The 21,000-nt window shown below is 43.1% G+C and overlaps 1 protein-coding gene across 3 annotated transcripts in view; it reads right to left on the bottom strand.

Annotated features, from left to right (window-relative positions):
* Positions 1-21,000, bottom strand: part of TEX48 (testis expressed 48) — a 34,094-nt gene continuing 13,094 nt past the window's right edge. The window contains exons 1-5 of one of the 3 annotated variants that reach the window (XM_014782387.2): positions 10,162-10,559; positions 4,279-4,386; positions 3,929-4,051; positions 1,694-1,822; positions 1-518 (exon numbers count right to left, since the gene is read on the bottom strand). In XM_014782387.2, coding sequence (XP_014637873.1) covers positions 415-518; positions 1,694-1,822; positions 3,929-4,051; positions 4,279-4,282 — 360 coding nt within the window. In that variant the 5' untranslated portion in view covers positions 4,283-4,386; positions 10,162-10,559 and the 3' untranslated portion in view covers positions 1-414. Of the gene's footprint in view, positions 519-1,693; positions 1,823-3,928; positions 4,052-4,278; positions 4,387-10,161; positions 10,560-21,000 lie in introns of those variants that run through there. The other 2 variants (XM_087419213.1, XM_087419212.1) reach the window with 2 other exon arrangements.

The following is a 21,000-nucleotide window of genomic DNA, read 5'->3' as shown; positions in this document are numbered from 1 at the left end:
TGTACTATTCTCGCAACTTTTCTGTAAGTTTGAAATTATTTCAAAATTAACAGAAAGCTATCCCAAAAGTTAAAAAATTTGTTTTACGTTAATTAGATGTGACAGTATTTTTAAAAATAAGATATTATTTGGAAGAGATATTCCTTAATAAGGGGGAGGGGAAAAGAGGAAGGCGATCAAAGATTGTGACATGATCAAGGACTTTAATTGGAGGCAGCTCCTCCCACAGTGGCTTTTTCAGGAACTGAAGTGACTCTTGCTCGTGGCACAGGGTTGGCTCAGACGTCTTCTCCTCCTCCTGGGGAGTTTCCGAATCAGTCTTCATGGCCCCCGTTCACCGCCCTCTTCCTCCTGGAGACACTCCAGCCACCGTGCACCCTCGGAGACCCTCGTGGGGGCTGCCGACTAGAATGCTCAGGGTCTCCCAATGAGGCATGGCTGGAATGGCCAGTGATCCTGGGAGTAGCGGTTTAGGTTCCTCTTGTAAAAACCTCTTTGGGAAACATATGTATTCAGATCTGAAAGAAGAAAGGAAAAAATTATGCTGAGTGAAACCCTTGCCTTGGGCCTGGCTGGATTGTCCTGGTCGCCTCCATCCCTGGTCACTGTCAGATTGTCGATTACTGCGTGAGCTACGTGGACCCCAGCCTGGGAGGTGGAAGTCCTTTGTAAGAGGAACAAGTTTCTGCAGTAGGTTCTGCGTTGTATTCCACTGGTGCATTCAGTGATGGTAGGTTGTTGTGCAAAGTGCAGTGGCTTGGAAAGTAAAAGAATTGGGTCCATCCTGGTTCTGACACTAATACCAGTCCGTGGTTTTGGAAAGTGCTTCCCGCTGTGGGCCTCAGCCTTCTCTACACAATGAGAGGCGGGTTTTAAAACTAGGATCCATGGAGTCCTTTGGGGGGTAGGGTGGGGAAAGATAGTGGGAGGGCGACCTAGTGGGGGTCTTGGCCCCCCACTCTCAATTCAGTTACAGCAGGATCCTTTTGATCTTTTACAGAACTTGGACAATGTGTGAGATTTTGGTTGCAAGGAGGGTTTAGCTGTTACGGGAATTCTGAAATGGCTGGGCTGGGTGATCCTTAGCTCTCAACAGCTGGCCTCATGGGGTGATTGTGGGTTATGTGAGGTCACCTGGGCACAGTGTTGTGAGGTCACTGGGGTACCTGGTGTCCAGCAATGTGGGTGCATTCCTTTTTCCTGGAAGTGCCCACTGTCCAGCACTGGGCTTCTGTCCTTCCATGACCCAGAGGCATTTCTCCTCCACTGGACCACGCTCTATCCACGAGCATTTTCTGGCTGGGTTTCGGGGAACAAAACTGATATGGCCCCTACCCTCCCGGGACTTACTGACTAGTGGCCAAAGCAGACCTTAAGCAAACAGTTGGACAAAATACACATATAGGACAATGCCCCAAGAGCTTAGAAGGAGAGTATGGATGTGTGTTTTTTCCTCCCAGACCCCCTCATGTAATTCCCAGCTTGGAGGATCACACAGGTAGGTCTTAGGCCCCCGGACTTTCTCCAATGTGTTCTAGAATATGACTGCAGCTTCCTGATGGGAGTGGTCCCATCCATCTCTCCTGTCACCTCCCCCAGCTTAGCTCAAATATCAATGGGGTTTGGTCATCAGCACAAGGCCCCCTGCCCTGGGTGTTCCTGCTTAGGGTTAGGACCTCAGTTTGGGACTCACCCTCAAACTCACTGCTGCTGGTAGAGGAGGCTCTCTTTTCTGGATGAATCAGGGGTTGTCCCAGAGGCAAGCAGGAGGCTGCATTAGCACGCTTGGTATTTTGTCTGTCAAGTTCATCCTTCTGCAGACCTGGCAATGATAATTCCACAAGATCACGTGGGGAGGCTCAGAGGAGATGACGGCAGCCAAGGCGTTTTACCCACTCCAAAGGCGTGCACACGGGCCGGTGGTGGTTATTAAGGGGTGGGGAGTCCCTGAATCTCCCTCCTCTAGACTTCTGAGTTCTCCCACTCATAGGCAGGTACTGGATTCAAAATATGTATTCTTTTTAAAATACAAAGTTTACTTTTTCCTTGTTTATAAATATAATACATAACCATTATAGAAAAGCTAGGAAATATTAAAGAATATGAAGTAGAAAAAATGCCCCAAAGACCCCTCCCCTCAGATATTATCACAGTTCTAGTCTTTTCCTATGCACATTTTTACAGAGTCCATCACATCCTAGATGTTACGTATGCATTTTACTTTGTACGTTATATTATAAACATTTTTCTCATGTCACTAAATTTTAAGAAATAATGGTTGTATAATATTCTATTTTATTAATAATTCAAGATTTATATAACCAACGTTCTATCTTTCAATGTTTTCAAATTTAAACTGTTTTCAAATTTCACTACTATAAATACGGTTGTGATGAACGTTGTCGTATTTAAGGCTGTTTTTATACACTTGTAGATTCCTAGAAGTGTAAGATTTTGTCAACAGGCTGAGCTGTGTTCTGTGATACAGGAAACAGCTCTGGCTTTGACCAGCTGCATCCCTTGAGTTCATTGCTTCACCTCTCTCTGTTTTCAGACCTACAAAGTAATACATCCATTTTGGATAACCACGTCCACTTCTTAAATCCTTGATTATAAGGATTAAATCATAACATTTCTCTAGTGTGTAAGCTCTGAAACAGTAGGGGATTTATCTGATCACAGCTGGGCCCCAAGAGCCCAGACAGTGCCTTGCATGTAATAGGGGCTCCATAATAATTATTATTATCTTGGGAAAAGGGATTGCCATTTTTAAGCTTCTTGGTTTTTATTGTGAAACTACTTGTAGGGGAAGTATTTTAAAGACCCTCACTATGGATTTCTGGCAAAATATGCCATGAGAATTTTTTTCCTGACATTGTACTGTCCCATCTCTGAGTGGGACTGTGCCAGGTACCTGACCCACCCCCCTGCCCCCACCAGTCACCACCCCACCGTGTGCCTGTCAGTCCTGGCTTTGCCTGATTCTGACAATAATGCTGCTTTTTTGCTTTCCTGTCTGAAATTGCTGATTTTTGTCCCCCCAAGTCTTCTCCACTATGACCTTTTGTCCTGGATCATCAGGAAGGATATAATTATAGACTGAAGGCCAGGATGCCTCTCTCTCTCTCTCTTTCTCTATCTCTGACTTTGACCTGGCTGTCTTGAAAGCTGTGTGTCCCAGATGCCCTGGCTAAGGATCAAAAGGGATGGCTGATGTGTACTAGACTTTGCATAAACAAGAAATACACATTCATTTTGTAAACCATTGAGATTTCAAGACTTATTTGTTTTAACAGCAGAACCTATCCTATCCTGACCAATACCCATAAATTGATTCCATTTGTTGGCATCTGTTGAATCTCTACTTTGTTCAGGCCCTGTGCTCAGTGCTTAAATATATTATCTCATTTAATGCTCCCAATGACCCTAGAAAGAAATGATATATTATGAATATCCCCATTTTACAGGTAAGGACATTGAAGCTCGGAAGGAGAGATTAAGTGACTTGCCCAATTCTGTGGCAGAACAGATTGGAACCAACCCTGGCCCCAAAGGCAGGGATCTTCACCACTGTCTTTGTAGTCTTTAGGCAAGGGCTTCTCAAACTCTGATGTACATTCAGATTCCCCTGGGGGTTGTGTTAAAATGCAGGTTCTGCCTCAGTAGGTCTGGAGTGAGGTCTGAAAGTGCAGTTCTAACAAGCTCCCAGGTGATGCCGAAATTGCTGGTCCCTGGATCACACTTTAAGTATCAAGATTTTAAGCTCTATTGTTTATTGGTTTGGGTCCTTAGCCACCCAATCCCCACCTCATTATAGGTTGGAATTACCACTTGAAAGCTGAAGGAAATCTGAGGGTATTCCAGCAGGAGGGGGATGAGCAAATGAGGTCTAGAGAAGCCAGGCAGGGTGTCCTTGTCTGGTACCTACTGCGGGTCGATGGCTGTTGCTCTTGGGTTTGACTGGGGACCTTGGAGTCATCTACGGCGTGGGGCTCCTCACAGTCTCTGCAGCATAAACAGAAGATCTTCGAGGCCAGGTTTTGGTGGGCAGCTGTAGGAGGAAAAAGAATGAGGGCCATGGGTTCTGGGGACTGAATTCCAGACACCCATTGGAAATTTACTGTGATGGGGGTCATTTGGGGTCAGTGTCTCCCAAGGTCTAATAGCCCTCTCCTCTCCTAAATCTTCTGTAGCTCCTGTGGCCAGCAGATCCAGGCCCTTCTGCCTAGGTCACTGTCTCTTTTGGCCATTTCCCTATTCTATACAAAATTTTCTTACCCATGGAAAGGAGTTGAAGCCTCTACTCTGCCAGCTTTGCCTGCAGGGGTGCCTTGTTGAGTCAGCTGATCTTGAATTTGAAGCCAGTTCCCAGGGCAGGGCTGTTTCCTAAATAAACATAAGACTGTGGCTGAAAAATGTCACCTCTTGACCTGTGTTCACACTCCAGATAGGATCCCACCGCAGCGAAATCCCAGCTCTTGCAGAAACGAACATGAACATGCTCAGCTTTTAGATAGATCTGTGTTTTCCCCTATTCCCAGGCGCATGTTCTTGGGCAAATTCCTTAACCTTCTTTTTTTTTTTTTGGTGAGGAAGATCAGCCCTGAGCTAACATCCATGCTACTCCTCCTCTTTTTGCTGAGGTAGACCGGCTCTGAGCTAACATCTATTGCCAATCCTCCTCCTTTTTCTTTTCCCCAAAGCCTCAGTAGATAGTTGTATGTCATAGCTGCACATCCTTCTAGTTGCTGTATGTGGGACTCGGCCTCAGCATGGCTGGACAAGCGGTGCGTCCGTATGCACCTGGGATCCGAACCCGGGCTGCCAGTAGCGGAGCGCGTGCACTTAACCGCTAAGCCACGGGGCCGGTCCCCTTGACCTTCTTGAGCCTCACTTTTATCATGGGGAAAATGAGAATCACAGTGCCTACTTTGCAGAAGTAAAGGGTTAAATATATGAACAGTGACCCCTGTGGTGCTAGGTACACACTAAGTGCCCCGTCAATGGTCATTCCATTTCCCTTCCCGTCCCCTTCGCGTGGTTCGTTGGCTCCAAATTATTCCAGCTGGTCCAGGTACCATGAGAACATGGAGAACACGGTAATGTAGCACAGTCTAGTAGGTTTAGGTCCTGGTTCTGCCACTACCTTGCTGTATGGCTTTAGGGAAGTCCATGCTCATCTCTGGGTCTCAGGCTTCTGATCAGTAATAAGATGAAGGTAGATGATCTCTTCAAAGATCTTTCTAGTTCGGATCCAGATCTGGTCCAGAATTATAAAGCCTCGTTTTAATCCCAAACTCCCTTCTTTGTTTCTGAATGCTTCCTGTTCTCACTCCCTTTTCTGTGGCAAAACCCCCTTTTAGGAAATTCTTGTCATGGTAGGGGCTAATGTCGCTCACAATACCCAGTTCACTCTGTGAATCATCTCATTCATGGGCACTTGCGTCTCAGTTTCTCTGCTGTTATACCTGGTCCAAGCCACCATCATCTCTTGCCTGAATTATGGCAACAGCCTCCTAATTGATCTCCCTGTTTCTTTTACCTTTGACTTCTTAATAATTAATACACAATCTTTAACTTCCTATACATAAGCTATTCAATATAGCACAATATATATACTGCGGCTAAATACATCCAGCAGACTAGACAAAGACAGACGTCCCCATTGTGTGGGATCCTTGGACCAAGAGGAGTACACACTGGGTCCGTTTAGCCACAGTCTCCAATTGTCTTATGGATCTGCTGCCAAGTGAGTTTTCAATGTGATTTGCATTCTGACGTATTTCACTGAGCTCTCCGTAATGAATTTATTTTCTTAGGATTTATAAACAAATAGAAATTTATAGAAGGCAATTAGATCTTTTGTTTCAGGATGCACCATTTAGCAAATACGCTTGCCATTGAGATGCTTATGCTGCTGCTGCTGTTTGCTTCAGTTTCAATTTTCTTCATCTACTTATACAAACTCGTGCCTCACGGAGTTTTGCTTTGTTTTAGATTGCCTCACGTATGTTGCATGTAGAAAGAAGTGTTTCCTAAGGAAGCAATGGAAGCATAGGTTTGACAAGCCCTCACCACAAGTCAGCCCTGAGAACCACTGGTTGGAAGTCTGTTGGGCTGGTGATCAATTGGTATAAAGGTAATTGCTAAAGATTTGCCTTGCGTCCCTCCAAACCTTCATGAGCACTTGTTCTGTCTTGTTATATCAAAGAAAGAAGGTCACTTTACTCAGCCTATATTCTGGAGTCAGTGATTTCCAGGTCATTGATCCTATGGACACTTTTAGGTTCTCCTTGGCCAAGGAATTCGAGACATCATAAGTACAAACTGTAGTGTGTTCTTTCCTGTTTGTCATACTCTCATCTACATTCAAGTTGCTGCCTCTTCCTGGAAAAACTGCTTCCTATATACGCTCTCGCTCTATGCCCTGTCTCGTGCTTAATTTTAATAAATGGCAAAATTGCACTAGGTGACTTAGAATTACAATGGCCGTTATGGCAAACTTCCCATGTCAAAATAAGAGATTTAAGAAGAGCCCTAGAAAAGAGAGAAGACAAAAACACCAAAAGTTCAATAGAGGGCTTCTTTGATTGGTATGCTCCGGCCTCAAAAAGAAAGTTAGAAAAAAAAAAGATCTCACTCCTACGCAAACCTTCTGAAACCTCCTTTCTTTGCATCTCTCTTTCTCTCTCCACCTAGCTTTTTCTTAACCACCCACTGACTCTCCTCTTGTTCCTTTCCCTATCTGCCTAAGTAAGCTTTCTTCAGGGGGCACTTTTTTAGAAAAGAATAATCAACATTGCATAATATCCCCCTAAAACTCCTATACCAGAAGGTGGATCCAGAGAGGTTGAGTTTAAATTCTGGGTGAGAGTTGAGTGGAAGGCACGTGTTTAGAATCATCCCAAATTTCAGAAGGACAGAAAGTTTCTGCATAATTCAGGATTCTGTTCGTTATTCTGTTATTTATTGCCCTGAATTATCATATTTGTACCAGTTAGTTTACTTAATTATTGACCTTCAACAATGGGGCAAAATGTTTAAAAGCAGCAAGATGGAAAAGACCAGAAGATTTAAATAACCCACCTATGCATAATTCAAAAAAGTGGGCTTGAGAAGGTAAGAAAAATAGAAAACACATCACGTAAAACTATTTCATAAAAACGTTCTCTTAAGAGTAGATTGGGGGACCGGCCCCGTGGCTTAGTGGTTAAGTGCGCGCGCTCCGCTGCTGGCGGCCCAGGTTCGGATCCCGGGCGCGCACCGACGCACCGCTTGTCCGGCCATGCTGAGGTCGCGTCCCACATACAGCAACTAGAAGGATGTGCAACTATGACATACAACTATCTTCTGGGGCTTTGGGGGTGGGGGGAAGGAGGAGGATTGGCAATAGATGTTAGCTCAGAGCCGGTCTTCCTCAGCAAAAAGAGAGGAGGATTAGCACGGATGTTAGCTCAGGGCTGATCTTCCTTACACACACACACACACACACACACACACACACAAAAAAGAGTAGATTGGGCAAAGATTCAAAATTGCAAACAAAAACAAGATGAATCAATAGGAGATTTAATAGACTTCAGGGCGCTTTCGAGGAACATTCTAGGGCAGACCAACAGCTTAAGTAAAGGGAGCCTTTTCTTCTCTTTTTGCTATGGGTTCAGACCTGAAATAGAGGACTTAGATAAAATAAATTGGAATGGGAAATGCCAACTTAGATTTCCTAATCATTTTCAAAGAATCTTAAATAATTAACTAGAAATCAAAATAACCTTTAGGCCTCTTGGATAAAACAATTGGCTCCTGAAATAAAAACAAGACTAAAAGTTTCTCTGTTCTTAAAGACTCCAGAGCCTGTGGATAAGGACACTTGGATTTGCTGTGAGCATTGGAAGAACTCATGTTCCATAATGGCGGAAGGACAGCTGTCCAAATCTGCCCAGTGACGCCACTCTGAGGAGAACTTAGCACTCAATACTTTCCTGTCCTTCCTCTGAATTCCCAAAGGGAATTGTTGATAATACAGGTGGACAGATATACTGTTTGCTTGTTGAAATAGTTTGTTTATTATATGGAAATCAGACTCTTCAATGTCAACTAGGACTAAGACTAATTGTTCTGTGTTTTGAATACTTGGACCATTCTAATTGTATGACTCCCCAACACCCTGAATGGACTACATCTCTTGGAACACAGCATTGGAGGGAATAAACTCTTCCTGGGGCTATCAATACCCACAGATAAAATAGACTTCTGAGGACAGGAAGCCCTCCATAGGAGCTGGACAACTTTCTCATTTCCCTCACCTTGGCTGACATAATAAATAATATAGCCCATGCCCTGGGGCACAACCAACCGACTGAAAATCCCTAGCTTAAGTGATTATGGATATTAGAATACCTGTGGATTTTATTTTGACTAACCAGGGGAAGTATGCACCATTGCTAGCACTTCATGTTGTACCTGGATTAACACCACAGGTGAGGTTAATCTACATCTAAACCCAAAGAAAGGGCAACCTGGCTATCTAAAGTGGACCCAGGGAATCATTTGAAATTTCTTTTCTTGGTCACGCCTGGGAAATCATGGGTCATGATTCTAGAGTGCCTTCCAGACTCTTCTTAAAATACTTTTAATTATTATTTGTCTCTTAGTCATTCAGTGGCCGTTGTCCAGAGAGTTAAATACTTTAATGCAGCCACTGGCTCGACACATGGTTCCACAGATGATTCAAAGACGAAAACAAGAAGACATCAGGCTGGCTAAACAGATCTCTGTAAGTGGAAAAATGGAACTGTGTCTTCAAGGAAAGTCGATGACAGTGGTAAAGATCTGGACAATACCTGTGGGTCTCTTCTGCAGCTCTGGTTGAAGGAAGACCAAAAGGGAGACCTTGGGAATAAAAAAGAAGTTCCCACATTCCTAAATAAAGACCATTGCTCTGTAACCATGGTAACAGGTAATCACCAGAACCTATTTTAAACCCATATAATCTATTAATGAAACTTTGTCTTGGTGACCAGTCTTCCAAAAGTAACAGATACGTGACAGTGTTACACTTTCACAGCTGATGGTCTTCCATTCCTAAGCACTCCTGCCCTGGAAATACCACTTGTCCATGAAATCAACACCTCCCTAAACTCCTTAAATATCAGCTATTAGCTTTGTTCAGAGACTTTGTCACAGAAGCATAGTTTTCTTGTTTAATGAGAAATTGTTTTTGTTTCACATGTTGAATGGAGGTCTCTTTCTCTAAAGCAGCTTATGTATATAGAAGTACCTTGAGTATTATTCCGTATTAGCATGCAACAGAGATTTTAAATGTAGGTTTATCTGAATCTAGTGCCAATGCTTTCCCTAGCTTTACTCCACCCAGCAGTTTCATGAGAAAAAGAGGAGAGTAGAACCACTTTCTCCTTCGAGTGTTGGTAGCAAAGAGTTTTGAATTTTAGAACCCTCTTCAGAAATGGAAAGCACGGCATCCATCCATTAGGGAGAACAGTGTGGCAGTGACAAGCACATTCTGTTGGGTATAATTCTTAAATATCGACTACTTATTAGTTATGAAATTTAGAGGCATTTAACTTCCTTGAACTTCCGTTTTCCTATCTGTGAAATGAGGATGATAATAATAGTATCTACCCTAGAATGTGGTTGCGAGGACTAAATAATGTTGGAAAGTACTTAGCATGGTGTCTGGCACTCAGTAAGGACTTAACAACGTGAATGGCGGTGAAGTAGAGAGATACTGGCTGGGGCTGGCTGGGGTGTGGGGTGTGGGGTGTGGGGTTTCTTGCACTACCACTGCCCTCCTCTAGATGGAAGCAGGAGCCAAAGAAAAGGGCCCTGGGGTTATCCTCAGTGAGCTGTGAACTTCAGGTCTCCAGTGACCCCCCAGCACTTCCAGAACTAGAACAAGAAAGATCAATGAGGTCAAACAGGAGGGCTTCTGGAGCTGGAGGAGCCACTAGGGGTCATTCAGCCATAGGTGGAGAGACTGGGGCCCAGAAAGAGAAACAACAGGGTCAATGTAAGTTGGGGGTGGCATCTGCTTCCTGGAGCAAAGTGAAAATGTGTCTAGGAGTGATGGAGACATTGTCCCTTTAAGCACAGACCAAATCCCCCTCCCGCTCTCAGGTCTAACCTTTGAGCCTCACTCACCTGCAGCTGTCAGAGTGGAGAGGAGGCTGTCTGTGATGTCACAGAGCCGGGAACCAGGGAATGTTGGGGCAGAGGGGTTTGACCCGACCACAGAGGCAGGGAGGAGGGAGGAGGTCACTGATGCTCTCTCCAGTGGTCCTTCCCTCGTTCATGATGCCATACTGTTGTGGGAGATCAAGATTTGGCCACCCTGAAATATATCTCTTTACCTTGATTGTTTTCTCTGACGGACATTTGACCTCCCCCACTACCTGCCTAAAGAATTTGACATAGTAACTCCTTCCTGGAACAGATCTTCTATCTGATGGCTGCAATATAATGTAAAATAGATGTTACAATAGAAAAGGCATCAACAAGCCCATCTTATGTCTCTCTGGCCACATTCTCTGGATGGCTCTGCGAGGAGTTGCCAGACAAACATTTACATTTATAAGGGAAATCTCCATTTGTAAAGGTATCTCCCTCTCTGTATTGGGAAGAGGGGGGATGGCCTCATTTCTAGAGACTTATCAATGTGGAAGGTGAAGCCTTAAATCTGCATAATAACCTTGCTCTTGTTTACAGTGCTTTAGTGGTAACTCCTGTAACTGACTCCCCCAACCCCCAACATCCTCCTTTGTCTTTGGCTGAACATGGTATTTAAGAAGAGAATTTCTGCTATTGTGTTGAGAAACGCAGTGTCCCTGGTTTCTCCCATGTATACATGTTATTAAACTTGGTATTATTTTCTCCTGCTAACCTGTCTTGTTAATTATTTGGCCAGCCATAAGAACCTTAAGGGAAAGGGCAGAGGGGGATTCTCCCTCTTCCCCTACACTGTCCTTTGGGGCACTGGAACAGAAGTCCTGGTGCCTCTTTTGAAAGCATCTTGAGGACTGCTGGGACAGAAGGGGGCAGTACAGCATGGGACGCAGAAAACCTGGGCCCACATTCTGTCTTTGTACACCAGCTGGGTGCTAACCTTGGGCAAATGGACTCCGTGACTGAGTTTCTTCCTCTTTAAGATGGGAATAATAATAATTAAATATCCTGTATATATTTTTAGGATTCAGTGAGATCAGGTAAACATTTAACATGGTGCCTTGCTGTTGTAAACATTCAAGAAATGGTTATTAATGATATGTACAAAAATAAAGTGACATTCTCTTCCCAATTGATCTTCCAGAAATGTATCTGAAAGCTTTATATTTGAGACCTCACAAAATCTCTCACCATATGGGACACTCTTTCAACTCCTTTGTTTAGGACAACCAAGTACTATTTGGGGAAGCCAAATTAGGTTAAAATGTTCTCAATCAGTGCTATCTTTGGAAGCTTATAGAGGTCACCTGATACAAAAGAAATGGAAGAAAGCAAAGATTCAGCACAGTTTTGGAAGTCATGGGAGGGGGGGTAGGAGTTGAGGTGGGAGGGGGATGTGACTTAACCATGGTAAATATTTGAATGTGGTTAAGACAGTCTTTTAAACCTCACAACCAATACTCCTAAGTGGTCAGATCAGATACAATAGAATCCTTGGGGAGGGGCAGAGCCTGGGCATCAGGATGTTTACAAAGCTTTCCAGGTTCTTGTACATAACCAAGTCTGAGAACCACTAGATTACACGTGGAGCTCTCTAGGTACACACCTGAACAGCGGTTCTCAGCTTGGGCTGTACATAGACTCACGGGAGGAACTTCAAAAAGGGCTACACCTAGTGTCCTCTCCTGACCAGTAAAATCACTATTTCTGGGCATTGGTAGTTTTTAAATTTCCCCAGGTGATTTTTCCCATTTAAAAAAAAATTGAGATGTAATTGGCATGTAGCATTGTGTACTTTTGAGGTGTACAACATGTTGAGTTGAGACATTTGTATACTGCGATACGATTACTGCAGTAGTGTTAGCGAACACCTTTATCACGTCACATAATTGTCATTTCTTTTCTGTTGAGAACAATTAAGATCTAGTCTCCTAGCAACTTTGAAGTTTATAATGCAGTATGATTTTAATTTGTAGCCAATGTTGGAGCCACTGAGCGACAGAGCAAATTAAAAAACCTACATTTCCTGGATGCTATATGAATGGACCTTTTAGCTTTTCAGGGAGAGGGTTATATATAGATTCAAAAGGACTATTTTTCAAATAACTTAGAAATGAAGATAATATATGCTGGAAAGCTGTGTTAGTTGAAAATTTTGAAGGCGCTGAAGTTAAAGATGCGTGTGAAGCGTTTGAATGAAATTATTTTAGAAAGCGGGAGAGTGAGGGCAGCAAGGTTTCCAAATTAATGGATTTCATATAATATGCCATTGTAAACACATAAAATGTATTGAATCCGTGTAAATAGATGCTTGGTTATTTCACCCATAGCACTAAACATTTATACATTCAAGTTGGCCAAAATACTTAAAAAAATCTTTGCACGGGGAAACTGGGGGACTGTCTTCTGTTTGGGGTGGTTTATCATTCAAGTGCATATGGTAGGTGTGGTTGCTTCCTTCCCCTTGGGTCGGGGGTGGGAGACTGGTCATCAGGCTCCGGTACTAATTCTGGTCCGGGTAGAGAATACTGACGTCTTGAACTAAGGCACTGGCCTAAAATGAGTGCATGGATTTTGAATCTGGTGATTTCGTAGTGTATGGGCTCTGAAGTCAGATTGCCTAGGTGAGCAACCTGCCCTCCTCACCTGCTGTATGACCTTGGCCATAGCCGTTAACCCCTCTAATCTTGTTTCCTTACTTTTAAAATGGGAGTAATAATAGAGTTGATGTGAGGAATAGATTAGACCAGCCATAGAATGCCATAAGGGTAGTGCCTGGTAGAGAAGAAGCATTCAATAAATGTTATTATTATTATTATGGTTTGATGTTGACAGGTAAAGGCTAAGGAGGAGCCTGGGCTGATGCCTAGATGTCTAGCTTTCATATCTATGGATGTGAAATTAAAGAATTCAGAAAGAGGAGTAAATTTTGGATCAGGATCAATTTAGGTTTTGAAAAAACTTTATTTTGAAATAATTACAAATTCACGGGAAGTTGCAAAAAAAATCACAGAGTTGTTCCATGAACCCTTCACCCAGACTCCCCCAATGTTAACATCTTGCATCACTAACCATATCAAAACCAGGAAATTAACACTGGTACAATCCACAGGGCTTATTCAAAGTTCACCAGGTATACATGTACTCATTGTGTGTGTGTAGCCGCATGCTATTTTGTCACGTGTGTGGCTTCATGTAACTGTCACCACCATCAAGACACTTAACTACCATCCCCACAAGGTTCCTTTGTGCCACCCCTTTACAGCCACACCTTCCCCCTCTCCCCACCATCTCTAACCCCTGGAAACCACTAACTGCTCTCCATTTCTATAATGATCTCATTTCATGAATGTTACATAAGTGGAAACATGCAGTATGTATGTATCTTTTTGAGGTTTTTTTCACTCAGCGTAATTTCCTTGAGGTTCATCCAAGTGATAGCGTGTATTAATAGTTGTTTCTTTTTATTGCTAGCTCATAATCCCTGGGATGAATGTACCACAGTTTGTTTAACCAGTCACCCATTGCGCAATATACGAACAGTTTCCAGTTTTTGGCCGTTACAAAGACAACGACTATGAATTTTCAGGTACAACTTTCCGTAGGAAAATAAGTTTTCATTTCTGTGGGGTAAATGCCCAAGAGTGCAATTTCTGCATTGTATGGTAAATCCATTTTTAGTTTTAAAAGAAAGTGCCAAATTATTTTCCAGAGTGACTGTGCCATTTTAGATTCCCATCCTATTTCTCTCATCTTCTCCAGTGTTTTTTTCACTTTTATTTTAGCTATTTTAATAGGTATGTTCCGGTATCTCAGTGTGATTTTAATGTGCATTTCCCTAATAGCTAATGATGTTAAATATCTTTTCACATGCTTGTCAGTCACCCATACATCCTCTTTGGTGAAATGTCTCTTTTCTTGACTTTTGCCTCCTAATTGAATTGTTTTCTAAATTCAGTTTTTGTAAATGACAAATTTATTGAGATATAATTAATATACCATAAAATTTATACTTTTAAAGTGTACAGTTCAATAGTTTTTAGTATATTCATAGAGTTGTGCAACCATCACCACTATCTAATTCCTGCATATTTTCATCACCCCAAAAGGAAACTCCATACCCATTAGCATCATTGTCCATCCCCCTTCCTTTTAGCCACTGGCAACCACTAATCTACTTTCTGTCTCTCTGGATATACCTATTCTGGACATTTCATATAAATTGGATCATACAATATGTAGTCTTTTGTGTATGGTTTCTTTTACATCATAATCTTTTCAAGGTTCATCTATGCTGTAAGATGTATTAGTTCTTCATTCTTTTGTATTGCCAAATAAGATTCCACTGGATGGGTATACCACATTTGGTTTACCTGTTCATCTGTTGGTGGGCATTTAGGTTGTCTCTACTTTTTGGGTCTATGAATAATTCTGCTATGAATATATGTATGTAAGTTTTTTTTTAATTTTAATTTTTTTTGGGGGGGGGGGAAGATTAGCCCTGAGCTAACATCTGTTGCCAATCCTCCTCTTTTTGCTGAGGAAGATGGGCCCTGGGCTAACATCCGTGCCCATCTTCATCTACTTTATGTGTGGGACGCCTGCCACAGCATGGCTTGATGAGTGACACGTAGGTCTGCGCCCAGGATCTGAACCTGCAAACCCCGGGCTGCCGAAGCGGAGTGTGCATACTTAACCACTATGCCACCGGACTAGCCCCTCTCTTTTTAATCCTTTCAATTACATAAAGGATAAAGTCTCAATTAGGTGCTACCCACTCTGCAATGCCCACAGACAGTTGCCAATCTCCCTTTATAATGAAAAGAAAACAGCCCACAGGCTCAGAGTTTTTGGCAGGTGAGAACATCAGACTAGAATTTAAGCACATTATTTTGTTTTTATTATATTTATTTTTATGTTGGCCATTTGCATTTATGGTAGTGATATGTACATTTGTTTTAGTGTAAAAAAATGAAATGGTTTAAAGAAAAATATTAAGCAAAGAATAGTAAAGATAATAGACAAAGTCACAATGATATGTAAATAAACGGTGTTTAGGAAATACTGACTTAATGTACAACATTATATCTATGACCTATGTAATAAATGTTGTAGGATGAATTTGTGCTTCCTTTCTAAGAAGCTTGTGGAAAGGCATCATTTTGAATGTAAACTCATCTCTTGTTCATACTTTTCGAGCTGGAAATTCAATGTATTCTTTCAAAGGATTTAGTTTTCTCAATTTCCAGGAATCCTAAGCCTCGGACTCCCTTCAAAGCCCCAAGGTGATTGTCACAAATAAAACCTTTTTGTGGCTCTCGCATAATGGATACTGAAGAACCTTTTGGAAAAATCCTCTGTAATTTCACATTCTAAAAATAGGCTTGACTTTTTTTTGGATTGCTTCTAAATAAAAACATATTTTTCGATTACACTGGAGACAAAGAAAAAAATTTCCAGTATCAATTTGAGACTTGTGGGAAAATGGAGAGACAAAGTTTCACTGTTCTCGGTGAAGGTTTTGGTATTGAAATTTTGTCACATTGACTGACATCTGAGTGTGGTGGGGGTGGGGAGGAAGGAAGAGTAAATACTGTCACCAGTCATTTAACATGTCACTTATTACTCAGATCTGACACTAATTCAAGGGCTGCAGCAGGAAGAGAAAGCACATCACTGTACATGCTGTGGTCCAGGAGAACATCTCTGAAATGCTATGGTTTCTCTGAGTAATTACTGAATCATCTCTTTGTTATAGTGAAACTTCACAGGGACATTATTTGCTGTGGAGCAGAGCCAGAGAACTTCCTTCTGGGCCTTCTTGGGTAGCAGCTGAAAGAGCTTGGGTTCCAAAGAAGCAATGCATGCCCCTTTACAAGTCCCTGTCACCTGAGAGGGGTCCAGAGCAATGTCACAGTGCTGGTCATTTCTCAGGAACACCTGGTGGGCACAGCCCTCTTGGGGCTGAATCGTCTTCCTCCCTCCTCTTTTGGGAGAGTGGGTAGGGAAGAAGGGGCCACTGGCAGTGTAGGGTAGCATGTCTTCTAGGGTCAAAATGTGGGCTTCTCCCATTCCTTCCAAGGATGCTTTCCTCTTACCACCAAGTCATCCGCTAGGTCCATGGCCCAAAAGATTACTCACGCTTCGGTGGATTCAGACTTCTGCCTTTTCCCTTCAGGCAGGTCACTTCCCTTCTCTGAGTCTCATTTCCTCATCTCTGAAAAGGGACCCACAATTCCCATCTTGCCCAGGCCAAGAAGAACTGGCATCTATGAAATCGCTTGTTGAAGTGCACCCTGCGATGCATTTTGGAAGGACATCTGTGCCTTCCGCAATGTCACACCAGGCTGCCTCTTTGTAAGCTTTTGTGCTCACAAAGCTCCATCGTATTACCTGACCCAGATGGAGCTGGGGTAACTTGACTGAAAGATAAAGGAGCAAGCTTGAGGTTCCATCCTTTTTTTTTTTTTTTTTTTTTGCCTCTGAACAGCAATACTATTTATTATGTCTCTTTATACTACAAATCCCACCACAGTGCCTTATATACATGGAGGATGGTGCTTAAATACACTTTGATTGGATTTGAGTAAGAATCTGTATCTATTGTTGCCTCTCTGCTTCAGCAGAGGGGATGTAGCAAAACATACCCTCAAAGAGCACCAAGCTATAGGGGGACAGAAAGACGAGTGTTACAGGCAAGGGTCAAATTCTTACAGGAAAAAAAAAAAGCAGTTGAGAAAGAAAGATTCGAGATTTCCAAATCAGTGGATTTATCTACTGGTGTATCCACATCCCTTCTTCCAGTATTTTCTCTGTCTGCTGACGGACAAAGCAGCACAGTGAGAAGTGATGGAAAAACGTACAGCAACATTTCTTTCTAACATCTGACCCCCTGGACTTGCTTCATCAGTCGTCTCTTCAACTGGATGAATTAGAAGGGGCTCCTTGTACAGAGAGGTGGCAGGCTACCAATTTAAGGCCCCACCCTTTTCATGGTGATACTCCACCTAGCCTCGTAACTGATTTCAAGACAGTTTGCTAACTCCCCAGGGATGTGGAAGAGATTATTTCTTAAGACTGTTTTGATGAAATGCTAAAAAGCGAAATCCAACATTTTCAGAAACCAGTAAAAGAAGACAAGTCCTCTGACTTTGGCGAGGATGCTGGAACTCTACAGATGGGCTTATGGGCTTCTCTCTTGGAAGTCAGCCAGAAGCTGCAGGTTAGCGGATGCCTGGGACCACCTTGCCCAAATATAGGCAAGAATCATTTCATGGGGAGTCAGCGTAAAGTAACATGTATGAATGTTAACTATGCTTCAGGCACTGTATAAGTGCTTTGTTCTGGAACATCTGTCTAGGAAGAAATCCCAGCTCAGCCAGGCGTCAGCTATGTGACCTTATACACGTTATGCAGTTTCTCTGAGCTTCAGGGTTCACGCCTCTAAATGGGATCATAACACCTAACTCTCAGGATTTTTTAAGGATTCATCGAGACCTTGAACTCAAAGCAATAAGCACAGAGTAAATACTTAATACCTGATGTTGCTGTTTGGTTGTTGTTATTCACACATTTCATACAAGATTCAGGGGAGCCGTGAATTTTGTGGCAGATGGAGTATTCTGCTGGCCCTGGGCTTCAGTGCCGTTTTGAATTTCTTTCCCCCGTGGAGAGAGAGAAAGACTTGCATTTTAAAGTAAGAGGATTTCTGAGTTATAAATTAAATGAGTCTAATTTATCAAAGTATAATGTTTTGACTGCAAATCCAATAACCGTGATTTCAAAGTAGATGAAGACAAAGCCATAGACCTAGGCTAATTTGGGAAGAAGAGGTTCTTAGATGTATTGGATGGAAGGGCTTTTACTCTGTAAGATTTGATACTGTCCTAACCCACAGGGGAGCGGGTAGTTTCCTTCATCACAGAATTAGAAGGCTTTAAATAGACTTGTAGGGGCCGGCCTCGTGGCTTAGTGGTTAAGTGCGTGCGCTCCGCTACTGGCGGCCCAGGTTCGGATCCCGGGCGCGCACCGATGCACCGCTTCTCCGGCCATGCTGAGGCCATGTCCCACATACAGCAACTAGAAGGACGTGCAGCTATGACATACAACTATCTACTGGGGGTTTGGGGGAAAAATAAATAAATAAATAAAATCTTAAAAAAAAAAATAGACTTGTAGAAGGCCTTAATTAGACTCTGAGCAAAGGTTTCTTCCCTCTTTATAAAGTGCACACATGGGCTATAGAATTGGCTGGTAGTAAATTAAAATGTTTTGGTTTTCTATTCCCACTCTGAACAGGGCCACATAAATGTCGCCTGCCTGGATTTTGAATATTTGACTGCTCCTTTCTCAAGTCTTTTTTTGTGGCACAGCTTCCTGGCACTGGGTCCAGGGCAGGAGCTGAGCAATACGATTAGATCTTTGTTCTCTGACCACAACTAGGTCCCTGAGGGTGATAGTGAAGGTGAGCCTTAGAAGCTTCTAGTCCCCGGGACAGCCACTTCTATGTCACTTGAAGAGTAGCAGTGAGCGAGCTCAGGTGGATCTCTCTTTTCCGACACAGGCTGTGCTTGGCGTTTGCCCTTTTGGTCACTAGATGCTGTCAGACTGGAGGGGGGACGTCAGCTGGGTGTGTAAACAGGTATATCTCTGCCACCATCTGATGGAAGGCCACGCGCTTTAGAATCTTCCCTCTACGATGCTCAACAGGAGAGAGCCAGAAGGAGATTAAGACACCGTGCAGACCAACTCTCTCCCTTGCCTCCCTTGTGTAGGTAGGGACCCTGAGGCCCAAAGAAAGAAAGGATCTTCCCAAGGTTATAAGTCGAGCCCCTGGTTGAGCTGTGGTGTGGATCTAAGTCTATTTGATCCCAGAGGTGTGATACCTGTTTGTACTTGCAGCAGAAACTACTAATTGTTTCCCAATTTCTGTCCTCCGCTTCTCCCTTAATAATAGAACCTCCAGTTTGTGGCTGGGCATATCATTGTCTGGAATGAAGATTTATTTTCCAGTCATCTTTGTAGTAGACACTGCAGTAGAGACTGGCTGTGAGACTAAGTTCTGGCCAATGATAAATAAGCAGTAGTGTCCTGTGTGACTTCTGGAAACATTCCTTAGTCCTTCTTCTATCTTGCTGGCTGGAATGTGGAGGTGATAGCTGGAGCTTGAGCAGCTATCTTGGATTATGAGGAGGAAGCCATGTGTTGAGGATGGCGGTGCCTGACATGGTACCAGCCCTGGGATGCCCCTCTCTGGGCTTCTTACATGAGAGAATAAAACTTGTGTGTTTAACAGCTGTTATTCTTTTGAAAAATAGTCAGTTGCACCTGGACCTTATCTTTGCTGATACTCCACTACCTCATTCTACCTCCATATCAGTTTTCTTGTTGTTAAGAGGAGAGGAGTTAGGTCTTGGGAGTTCTGCTGGGGGTTGGTGGCGCAAGATCCTCCTAGATAAAGAGATGTTCTGTGTGTCTCTTCCAGCAGATTGGGATCCCTGTGAGGGAGGAACATGACTGATTTCCCTCTGTGGTTCAGAACTCAGCATAGGACATAGAAGATCCAGGTAAATGTTAGATCTTGTATCAGTTATTTATTGCCAAAGTAATGCTGGGTAACAAATAACCACAAAAAACCTCAGTGGCTTATGGCAATGCCTATTTATTGCTCATGTGTCTGGGGTGGTCAGCTAGGGCAGCTCTGCTGAAATTGGCTGGTCTGGTCACACATCTGGGGAGTTGGCTGGCTACTGGATGATCTAGGGTAGCCATGGCTGGGACAACCAGGGTGACTTTGCTCTGCTTCACACGTCTTTCACATCCCAGTAGGCTAGCCCCTGCCAATGGAAGAGGTCACAAGTGATGAGGGGATACATGCAGGTAGTTTTTCTTGTCTCTGCTTGTGTCATGTCTGCTAAAATCCCATTGGCCAGAGCAAGTCCCAGAGACAGAGAGGCAGGACACTTCACTGTTACATGGTGAAGGCATGGGTGTGCAGGATGAGAATTGGGGCCTTAATGGATCCAATCTACTACAGATGAATAACTGAAGGGATGGAGGGATGTATGACTGAATGAATGGAGGGACAGATGGAAAGAGAGAGAGAAAAGGTAGACGGGTAAGGAAGTTCTACTCACTGTGCCCAATACAAGGGGAAAGAAGGCACTAGAGGGGAGTTCTTGGAGTCTCTAATGCTCTCTGGGGTTAGCAGCCCTGGGGCCATCTTGGCCTGGGGACTGCCCATGGCACATGGGAGCCTGGAGCTCTGGCACAGACACAGACTGTGGGGTGTTTATTTTATGACTTGCTTCTGTGCTGGGGAATCTTTGCTTCTGCGTGAGTCATTATGAAAGGCTTCACAAGCTTTACCTAGTGGTTGGGAAGAGTCTATTTTGGAGACGAGAAGCGTTTTCAGAGGTAACTAATTCATAACATGAAGACAGTTGTGCTGTGGCCTGAGAACTGAACTGGGAAGCAAGGGACCTGGGTTTCAGTCCTGCCTCTGCCAAGTCAGAAAAAAAATACACCAGAAATATGGGCTTCTCTTGGGCAATTTCTAAGTACTATAGTACTTGTCAGCAAGAGAGAAGGCTGGGGGAAAAAAAAAAAATTTAAAGAGTACATTTTCTCCTAGTCTTCATGGTTGTTTGAGCCCCTGATAATATATTTTTTAAGAAGATGAAGATTCCTCTAGCTCTAAGAAAGTGGGTAATTTAGTTTTCTGTTATGTATATCGAAGATCTTTTATCATTAGTTGTTTTAAATACTTTCTAAATAATTCTTAAATATATATGTAAGTCATAAAAATGAGGTTTAGTG

This window comes from Ceratotherium simum, chromosome 29, assembly GCF_057802395.1.
Source record: "Ceratotherium simum simum isolate JZ-2026a chromosome 29, ASM5780239v1, whole genome shotgun sequence".
NCBI classification, from domain to species: Eukaryota; Metazoa; Chordata; class Mammalia; order Perissodactyla; family Rhinocerotidae; genus Ceratotherium; species Ceratotherium simum.
The sequence above is the reverse complement of the archived record's forward strand: the minus strand, read 5'-3'. Positions and strand labels throughout refer to the sequence as shown.